We start from the raw sequence: 11,402 nt of genomic DNA on the forward strand, positions 1-11,402 counted from the left end.
GCGAAAACTGAGTAAGGAGAACCTGACTGCAAAAAGTCAACCTGGCAAAGCAAGTCAAGCGGTCAAAGTCAACGGCGCAAAGTCAACGGTCTAACATGGTAGCAGAGATGACGTGTGCAGGATGACGTGGCTGATGACGTCAGCAGGTGACTGTATGCTTGACGTAAGCTAGGGCTGACGTGCCACTGATGACGTTCACGGTGACGTCAGCCTTACCTGAGGACGGCGCGTGTGCGCGTGTGGCATAGTCGCAGAATCTTCAAGCGGCGTGTGACGGTGCTGGGCACTCTTAGTTATTGGATTTATCCAATAATTTAAATATGTTGGTGTTGGCTGTACATAATTATGGATAATTGATTAGTGCTGACCTTGTTGGCAGTTTGAATTTTGCATAGAATTCTCTCAGAATAATTTAGACAAGGTGAAGCCAATATTTTAGTTTGTACTTGCTTTTGGGGGTATAAAATAATCAATAATTTATGGATGACCGCTATGTTTATATTAAAGTTAATAATTCTACAATATATGTTACTAAACTATATAAACCTATTAAATATTTTAAGCTTCTAGTCCAAAATTTAAAGCATTACGTTCCATTTTTTCCTGTAGGCCATGGTGGTCCTTACTCAGAGCCTTGCAATTGGATACTAGAGGTTCGTATTGTCTGCCACCATTGCACTACTAATTGCCACTTGTCAACCATTCAATTTACTAAAGTTGACTAGTTACTTTTTTCAGTTTCCAAATACCTACTCCGTCTACCTAAAGAACTAAAAATATAACAAAATAAATAAAATAAGAGAAATGTGAATCTTCCATTATAAATTTATAACTGGTTCAGTCATTGTTGAATATCGGGAATATTTTGGTCATTTGTTAGGTTTTTTGGTATTTTGGTAATTTTCAGGTTTTGGGAATTTTGTTCATTTTAAGGTTTCGGTGGGTATGTTGGTCATTTTTGGATTTCGGGAGTATTTTGATCATTTTTTGGATTTTTGGAGTATTTTGGTAGTTTTAAGGTTTCGTGGGGTATTTTGGCCATTTTTTAGGTTTTTGGGTTATTTTGGTCATTTTTTGGGTTTTGGGGGTATTTTGGTCATTTTAAGATTTGAGGAGTATTTTGGATATTTTTTGGGTTTCGGGGGGTATTTTGGTAATTTTTAAGTTTCAGGGGTATTTTGATCAATTTTGGGTTTTAGGGGATATTTTGGTCATTTTTTGGGTTTTAGGGGTATTTTAGTCATTTTTAGGTTTCAGGGGTATTTTGGTCATTTTCTAGGTCTTGGAGGTATTTTGGTAATTTTTAGGTTTTGAGGTATTTTGGTCATTTTTTAAGATTTTAGAGTACTTTGGTCATTTTCACTTTATGGGCATTTTGGTAATTTTGATAATTTGGGGTTTATACATAATAATTGAGTTAGGTTGGGTTTAGGTTAGAAGCAATTAGTTAAATAGGTTTTAATAGGTAAGAGCACTAGCAATAGTGAAGTTAAATAGGTATATTGCTATTTTAGTTTCACTAAAATAAAAAAAATTGCTCTACAATAGTGGAGGCAAAGCTAAAAATTTTAGCTTCAAAGCTACAGTACCTGCGTACTATAGCTTGAAAAACAAAAAAAAAAAAAAAAAAAAAAAAAAAGTATTTTTTTTATTACACTTCTCTCTCTTCTCTCATTAAACAAACATTTTCTCTTTTCTTTCTCTCTCTCTCTCTCTCTCTCTCTCTCTCTCTCTTCGACTTCTCTTCTTTCTTCCTCCTCGATTTTTTTTCTCTCTCTAGCCATCTAGGGCCTCCCTCATCTCCCTCAGCTCGTTGGCCAACTCACCTACCGTCGAGACCCATCTCCCCAAACCCATCTCGTCGAGACCCATCTCTTAAAGCCCCATCGCCGATTGGTTTTGTTGGATCTTCATATTCATATGTTATGTTGGAGCTTGATTTCTGGGTTTGTCTCTGGTTTGCACTGGGTCTATGTTTGTGTTTGTGTTTGTGCTGGGTTTCTGCCGATCCACCCCTTCTGCTGACCTAGCTCGCCAACCCACACCATTTTTGTACTGTGTTGGTGATTTTTGATTTTGTTTGTGATTTGTGATTTTTTATTTTATTTGTGATTTGGTGATTTTATTTGGTCTAAGTTGGGGGAAAAGATTAAGGATTTGGGCTGGCGGTTTTTTTTTTGTTTTTTTGCTGTAGATGTTTTTATTATTATTTCAATGAGTTATTTGTATTATTTTAATCAAATAACTAAAAATATAGCTCTATTGATATTGGGTGTGAAAAGGTAAAATATATAAAATGACTTTTGTAAGTGCCAAATACAAATAGCTATATGTTTTGCTCCACTACTATTGATGTTCTAAATGGGTTTTATATACCAAACCCAATTATGCCCACCCCAAATCCACTCATTTGACACCCCTAAGCATGAGTTAGCAGCTAGTTAAAACAAGAGGAAATTCCTTATAAAAAAGTATTGGAAGAACCTCTCAGAAAATATGAAGAATAAAAAATTTAAAAAAATAAAAAAGAGAGAGAGTAAGAACTAAGAACGCACGCGTGGTCTACATGTTATTAAATTTTCTAACTTTAGATGTCTTCTTTCCAGCTACATTTGTTGCCTCTATTTTCGAATTCTTTGTATCTTTCCAACTTCATGGGTGTTTGATTTATTTATTTATTGGTCATTGTTTTAAGACTGCAACCTCCCTTGCAAAAAAAAAAAAAAAAAAGACTGCAACCTCCTTTTTTCTTGCTGGCTTTGACGACTTTGGATACACGTTTCCCTCAAGTTGAAGTTAAAAACTAGTTTAGTTTGTCTTATATAATATAGGCGGGTTAATTGTCCTTTCAAGTGTCATAATTATCTTACGTGTTATTTTCTGTCTTATATGAGCAACTACCGCAAAATAATTAAGTAGCCTAAGATCGGGTACCCTATTAATTTAACGGTTACAAATATGTAGACACATGAAAAAATAAATAAATCAAAGACTTGCTTATAACATAATTAGTAGGTATGTATCAGATGTAAACAGTTTGGATGCGTTTAAATACTGCTTATTTTGTTAAAAACTGAAAACAATAAAAAAAATAATAAAAAAGTTACAGTTTATGTGTGGGTTACTATTCATTTACCTATTTGCACTGTTCATGGGTTACTGTTCATAGGTTATTGTTCATTTGCCTATTTCCACAATTCATGGCTGGTTTTAAAAAAAATTTAAAAAAATAATAAAAAAAACGCAAAACGTGGGCGTGAGAGACGCTATCCAAACGGTACCTTAGTGTCCGTTTAGTAAAGATTATTTTTGCCTACTTATTTTATTATTGAACTTATTTTTACTACTATTTATTGATCCCACTGCACTTTTTGGTATTATTCATGAGTCCTACTATACTATTTCAACTAACTTTTACTTTTATTTACAATACTTTCAGCAAAAAGTTTTCAGTTTTAGCAAAATAAATGAATTCCAAACGGACCCTTAGTCTTGTAAGCTAATGAAGAAAAGAAACACATTGTACTTGAAGCCCAGTCCATGTGTTTTTTTTTTAGGAAAAAGTTTTCCTCATACTAAACTGATTTGGATCGATGAAACTTAACTAATTATGTGGTGGTTAGAATGACCATCTACATAATATTTTTAACGGACCATGCGACTTGCTTAAATAATACACATAGTCTTATAAATTGCTATGTAGTGAATTAAAGAAAATTCATCTAAACTAGGGATAAAAGTACCCTTTGACTAGAGAGGCCATAGCTTCCTTGAGTTTTTGAAATTTTTTATTAAATATATGATATTTATAAATATTGTTGACATTTTTGCTTAAAAATTTCATATCCCCCCACCCCCAAATTGAAACTAAAAAAATTAAAATTCATCTAACCTATAAAAAATTCAAAATTAATTAAAATGGTCATCAACCCAATATTTGTGGTTGGTGATCCCTTTCAAAAAAGAAAAAAAATAATTAAAAAAAAAATCCCTTAAGAAAATATTGGTACGACACTTTGGTAATTTGCTTATTTGGGACCCAATATTAAAAGTTTGGGACATTGAGATTTTGGCGTTATCCAATTGGCTAGTTCCACCTGTGGATTTTTGATGTATGACAGAATTTACAACTTAATTTTTGTAATTCATTAATTTTGGTATTTTTATGTAATTTTTGTCATTTTAGGTTTAAGGTATTTATTTCATTGTTTTTAAGTACTTTTAATACTTTTTAAGTAAAAATTGGTTTTTATTATGGTTAGGTATTAATTAAGATTTTTTTTTTCCTGTCAAGTTTTAAAAAACTTTCAAATAGGCCTCCAAGTCTGTAAACCTTTTTAATAATTATTCAATAATATTAATAAAATTCAGACTTTTGTCTCTCTATTTTTTGGTGGATTCTAGACTCTTTCTTCCTGTGGATTCAAGGTTTTTTTTTTTTTTTTTTTAAATTTGTTTTGTCTCTTATTTCCTAGAAGTAGATGCGTTCTACTTCTTGTTGTTTTCACAACCCACATCAGTTGGTATCAAAACCTTGACTTATCCTAGTCTGGTGGCTAACGTATGAGACGTAGCATTTCTTGGTGATGGAAAACTTAGCAAGTATTACATGACGTACAGTAAGAACTCACAAATATCTTTGCTAGGATAATGTCGTACAAGCATGGAGATAATAGGGATAACTAACGTAGAGACGTAACTCACAAGCAACCTATTGGTAAGCAAGTTTCATACAGGCCTTATAAATGCAAGTTTTAATGGTTATTTTTATAAAGAATATTTTCTTGATTGGTTACTTGATCTAGAGGATTTTTTTGACTATAGGAATATTTATAATGAGAGAAAAGTTAGACTTGTTTTGTACAAACTTAGTGAGTATGCCCTATGTTGGTAGGAACAAATACAATTTGATAGAATCTTACAATGTGAAGACAAAATTCGTTCATGGCCAAGGATGAAAAAGATGCTTGCTATCAAATTTTATCTTTAAGATTGTGATAAAAATTTTTCATATACAAAACAAGATTATTGGCCAAGAATTTCATACTTGGATTATTTTGAAGAGACCTATATTTCACCATTAAGGGAAGACTTGCATTTTAAAGAAAATACTTTTGTTGAAGAAAATATGTAAGTTTATAAGGAAGTTCATGAAGATCTCGTTATAGAAGAAGATCCCGAAAATCAAGATTGTGAAGGAGATTATTAAACATTCTATTATAAAGAGAAATCTTGCAGTCAAGATGGCAAAGACCATTGAAGAAGAAATAGAAGAGGAAATTGTCAAGGAGCTCAATGAGATCAAATCAGATGACGATCAACCTCATGATTCTAATATTTTAGTGGTAGGTGAGACACCATAGTTTTTTGATTTTATTGGGGTGGAATGGAAAGATTTGATGTGATCATTGAATCGTATTGGGTGAATAGCTTCAATTGCATGAAGGCCAAAGAAAAAGAAATTAAAATTGATATGTTTGTCCAATCAATAGTTTTCAAGTTTGGCAAGAAGAAAAAGTTTACACAGTACTTTTTTGTTTGGCATGAAAGGTTTCAGATCTCGACTATTAAGTCGAAGATTTTTTCTTTCAAGTGGAGGGGTTTGATGTAGGACAAAATCGATAATTTAATTTTTGTAATTCATTAATTTTAGTATTTTTAGGTAATTTTAGTTATTTTAGGTTTAGGGTATTTATTTCCCCTTTTTTGCCACTTTTTTTAATGTTTTTTTGGTCAAATTTGATTCCTATTACAGTTAGGAATTAATTATGATTTATTTTAGAATATATTTTCTTTTCTGTCAAGTTTTACGGAGCCTTTAAATAGGTCTCCAAGTCTATAAATGTTTTTAACAATTATTCAATTAATAAAATTCAAACTTCTGTCTCTCTGCTTTCTAGTGGATTCCAGACATTTTTTCCTTATGGATTTAAAGACCCTCGTGGATTCAAGGTTATATTACAGAAGTAAAGGTATTTTGTTTCTTATTTTCTTGAAGTAAATGTGTTTTAGTTCTTGTCGCTTCTGCAGCCCACATCATTTTTTTTTTTCCTCATTAGTAAATTGACTATACAACTGAGCTATATTGAAAATAGAATTTAATCATTATGAGGGTATTGTGGTTCAACATCTAGACATCCAAAAATTGTTAAATATTTTTTAATTGTGTCATTGGTTAGTAAGAATTAGAAAATTAATATCCTACCAATTTGTTTATAGAGTAGTTGTACCGTCGTACTTATACTTAATATTCCAATTTCCACTACAACTATGGAATTTGTATTTTCAACCATGAAGATGGTCAAAACTAGGTTTCACAATAAAATGGAATATGATATTTTAATGGACTTTGATTTTGTATGTTAATTGAATGACGCACTCTTTAATTTTCTACATTGAAATAAAAATTATTGTGAAATTTAGTATAGAATTAATCATTTATGATTTTCGAGATTTAAAAGAACAATGAATTTTATTTAATAGATAATTGCATTGCAATGTATTAAAAAATAGTTTTTTTTTTTTTTTTTATTTATTATTATTTTTTATATTAATACATTGAAAAAAATCTCTCTAAAAATGCATATAGAATAATCCATGTATGTAATTGATGGAATTCTTGTACATGTACCTCTAACCTATAAGTACCCATATAATCTATCAATTTGATGAAAGTAAAAAGAAAAAAAATAAGTTGTCTTGAGTTCCTAAAATATTCAAGTGATCTACTTCTAACTTCTAATGCTTCATTTATTCTCCTGGTAAGCATTTGTAAAAAACTTCAAATTCCAACAACATCAAGTAAAGAGGAAAAGAAGGACAAAGTTTAGTTACAAAATTAATTGTAGTATAAAACTACAACTTTATTCAATATTTTTTTATTGGAGGTAAATTTTGACAAATCCACCATTGGATGAAATCTTCTTCTTATATTCTCCATACTTGCAAAATTTCTAGAAAATTAAAAATCAATAGCTATATCATCAATATATTTTTTAAATTGCAAGTTTTTGTATTTTAAAATTATGTATAAAATATAAGCTTATAGATCATATGGTAAATAATATCCAATTGACACAAAATTTAATATGTGTATTAAGAGTATAAAAAACATGTAATTCAATTGTTTGATTTTTAAAATATGTAATAATGTTTATTTTATTGAGTAAGATTATACTCTTAGGATATAATTAATTTTGTAACTAAACTTTGTCCGAAAAAGAATTAATAAAAAAAAGGATTACAAATAGTTCTAGGCAAATAATTTGAACTAAATCCAGTCAAAGATCTCTTTCTACCGTTAATTTAGTAAAAAAATGGGTCGAATTTAATTGGTGGATAGTGCAGTAGATTGTTTTCCACTATGCTGATACTGCAAAATTTTGTTAAGATGTGAAGTCAGGGCCAAAAGGAAAAAAAATAATTAACAAAAGAAAAATAAAAGTGGAGAGTGTGAGACCACGTATTAGTCAAGCTCCTCTGTAGTCTGTACTAACTTCATTGAATAAAAACTACTTGACTAAACATGGACTAAGAAAAGCTCGTAGGCTTTTTGTTGTTGTTGTTTTTATTTTATTTTATTTTTTTATTCTTAGATTCAATTCCGTCATGGTTTCAAAATGCAACTTTACAGTCTATGCTTTTATTCAAAGGGGGAAAAAAGTAGCCATATACGGTAGCTCTAATGGAGGGTTCACCGCAGTTATGGATAATAGTGTGGAATATACCTAGTATATCCATATATGGTATCTCCCCAAAAGCTCCCACGATCTTGGTTTTTTTGTTTTTTAAAGATTATGTCTTTATCCTTACAACACGGCCTGGTTTTGAACATTCCACACCAATAATCTCTCCCCTCCACCTTCTAAATAACATCAACATTTATGCCTTAAATCCATATTTTTGGAGGTGGTTTATGGATTTCATTATATTAGTGAGACTCAACCAAATGAATTCTTTTCTACAATTTCATTTTATCCCAAGTTATATTTTTTATTATTTAATTGGTATGTCATTTTTTACTATTTTAATTAATGTTTTTTTTTTCTTTCTTTACTTTTTTTTTTTTTTTTCATTTTCTTAACTTAGATCAACTCATTCTTTTTCACTGTTACATAAGTCACTCACATTTGAACATGATCAAACCATTTCAAATGACTCTCATTTATTTTTTCATTAATAGAAGCTTCCCCTCTCTTTAAGTGAATTTCTCCATTTTATATTTTTGTGTATTTCTATTTATTCACAAAAAAATTCTCATTTCAACTACGTTAATTTTTTAAATACACTGTTTTTTATCAACCCAACATTTAGTACAAAAGAGCATAGTTAGTCTTATAATTTTTTTTCCCTTTAACTTAATAATTTTCTATGGTCACACAATGCTACTAATATACTTTTCTGTTTTTCCACCATACTCTTATCCTATGATTCACATATTCTTTAATTTCTCAATCTTAAGGAATATATTAATCCAAAGATATTGAAAGCTCTTGCTCTTTGAAATCTCTTGAATATCGAGTCTTACAACCATTTCATCTTTGTTTCTAGTTTTACTAAACTCACATTTCATGTACTCTATTTTAGTCCAACTTAATAGAAAGTTTTTAGATTCTAAGGTGTAGTGTCAAATTTCCACATTGACAATAACTCTTTGTTTAGTTTCATCCACTAAAATTATATTATCTACAAAAAGTATATACCCAAAGAATTCCCTTTGAATCGATTTCATGAATGCATTTATCACTAGTGCTAAGAATATGGACTTAATGACTTTACATAAACTTATAAAGAGCAGAAAATGGTGATGAAATTCACCTGGTAATTACCCTATATTTATTTTTCCAAGTCTTGGGGTCACTTTATGAAGTCTAGCTAGCTCTTTCCCAAACCTTTAGTATTATTTTATCCTTAATGGCATCATGAATGTATATTCCTTAGGGCCCTACGGTCCCCATAAAATGTTTTGTGATAGTTCCATTGTCATAAACTGAGAATAGCTAGCTAGCATACTATAAATAAAGGTATCAATTATTTTTAGCGACAAGACTACGTACAGAGAGAGAGAGAGACAGAGAGAGGGAGAGAGAGAGAGAGAGAGAGATGGTGAGAGGCCCCTTCTATGACAAAAATGGACTTAAGAAAGGTGCATGGACTCCAGAAGAAGATGGTAAGCTAAGAAGTTATATTCATAGATATGGCCACTCAAATTGGTGCAAACTTCCCAGGCTCGCAGGTATAAAGCTATATTATATATTTTAAAGCGTGGATACAGTCTTTAGCTTTCTTTTTTGAAAATTAAAATTTACCTAGGGCTACGGTTCTATGATTCTATATATTTTTTTTGTCTAGGTTCAGTGAATATGAATATGAACATACCATTTTAGCATTCCATTTGACTAAATTGGAAGATTAAAAGAGATAAGTTATAGGATTTCATCTAGAAGACAAAATGTTTTTAGGAAAAACATCTTTTCTTGCATGTTAATGTTTCTCACTCTGTTCATGTAACAAAATTTCTCTTCATGCATGATGATACTTCATTATTGTATGGCCTTCTTACATTAATTCTATTTATCTAACTTTTAGTTATTTGTTTCCGACAACCTTACATGCATGAGAGAGATAAGAAATGAATCTAATTAAGTAGTATTATGTAACAATAAAATATGATGTTTTGGACAGGTTTATCAAGGTGTGGCAAGAGTTGCAGGCTGCGATGGGTGAATTACCTCCAACCAGGTGTAAAACGTGGAAACTTCACCAAAGAAGAAGAGGATTTAATCTTCAAGTTGCATGAAGAAGCTGGAAACAAGTATGTATAAAAACATTTTACCTTTTGAAACTCCTCAATAAATTTTAGCATTATGAAATCAAACTAAGTTTATGAACCAAAATATAAAACAATACTACGTTTTCTTCCCCAAGTTTCCATAGGTATTATATGTGTACGTCAGGATAAACAATTACTGTTTATCCTTACCAGAACAAGTAAAAATATTTGTTTGTTCCTTTTTTTTTCTTGCTCTCCTTCATTTATAAGCTTGTTCAGTGAACGTGAAATGTTCTCCTTTCAGGTGGTCTATGATTGCCAAAAATTTATCCGGACGAACAGACAATGAGATAAAGAACCATTGGCACACGCACCTAAAGAAGCATGTAAAGAAAATTGCAAAAACTTCCCAACGCAAAGCCAAGAAAATTAAAGAATCAGAAAGTGAAAGTCTTCGTGCCAGTTGTTCTCCTAACCAAAGTTTAGAGAGCTCTCCATTGACCACGGAACTTTCTTCCTCTAAATTATCCTCTTTGAGCTGTGACAATTCAACTGTCATTGGCACAAATTGGACTGAAGAAGATAGTCTTTCTTCTTTGGAGACATCACAAAATTCCTTGGAAAACATGGACTTGAAGAAATATTCAAAGAAAACACTCAAAACTGAAAGCCTTCATGCCAATGATCCCTTCCACCATATCTTAGAAAGCTCTCCATTGTCCCCAGAAGTATCTTCTGCAAAATTCTCCTCTTTGGGCAGTGATCATTCATCCATACCTGGCATAAATTGGATTGAAGAAGACGTTCTTGCTTCGTTCGAAACACTTGACGCAGCCTTTGGAGACTTTTGGACTGAACCATTTATAGCAGACAACATTTATATCCCAGATGAGCTTCCAATATCACCATATGTTTCATACTACGATGATGGCACAGATTTGTTTGACCAAGTGATGCAGGAATTGCCAAAGAATTAATGCATGTTTCCTCACTACTAGGATCTATTTTTATTAATAACAATTGTGCCAGTGACTGATTGTAAAATATCAAAGTAATGTTGTGTTACTTTCTTTAGCTACAAACAGCCACCTAAATGTCAGATATGTATAAGAAATCATACAGGGAAGTTTTAAGCTTTCTGCTATAATATTGCAGGGAGTATTTGCTATGCATATGTACCTTTTGGGCTAGCTTGTTAAGCCCAAACTTCCTAATGATCAATGCAATAAGTGCTGTAATCTTCCTAATCAGATTTGTGTTACTAGAAGTTGAGTTATTCTTCAGTCCCTTATTTTTGGATAGGTAATTAGATTATCGGATCCTAATTTCTGTCTAAAAATCATGGGACGAGGATCCTCTTAATTTAAAATGCATCAATTTCATGATTTTAATTAAGGGTCTGTTTAGATACTACTTATTTTGCTAAAAACTAAAATCTTATTAAAAACACTATAGCAAAATAATTTTTAAAAGGCAAAACATTGTTGCTGCGTTTTACTAAAGTTGGCTGGTCCGTGAACAGTGCCATGAAACTAGCCCAAAAAAAGGCAAAACGCACAAATATCTGTTGGCAAATGCATTCTAAGTGAACATTTGGATATAGCTGAAATGATTTTTCAGCTGAGTCCAG

The 11,402-nt window shown here is 31.2% G+C and overlaps 1 protein-coding gene across 1 annotated transcript; it reads left to right on the forward strand.

Moving 5' to 3' along the window:
- Positions 1 to 9,102: 9,102 nt before the first annotated feature.
- Positions 9,103 to 10,999, forward strand: LOC112003346 (transcription factor WER). The gene is made up of 3 exons (XM_024035531.2): positions 9,103 to 9,235; positions 9,685 to 9,814; positions 10,077 to 10,999. The coding sequence occupies exons 1-3, from the start codon at positions 9,103 to 9,105 to the stop codon at positions 10,747 to 10,749; spliced, it is 936 nt and encodes a 311-aa protein (XP_023891299.1). The 3' UTR covers positions 10,750 to 10,999.
- Positions 11,000 to 11,402: the final 403 nt, after the last annotated feature.

This window comes from Quercus suber, unplaced genomic scaffold, assembly GCF_002906115.3.
Source record: "Quercus suber isolate HL8 unplaced genomic scaffold, Cork oak 2.0 scaffold_163, whole genome shotgun sequence".
Classification (NCBI taxonomy): Eukaryota; Viridiplantae; Streptophyta; class Magnoliopsida; order Fagales; family Fagaceae; genus Quercus; species Quercus suber.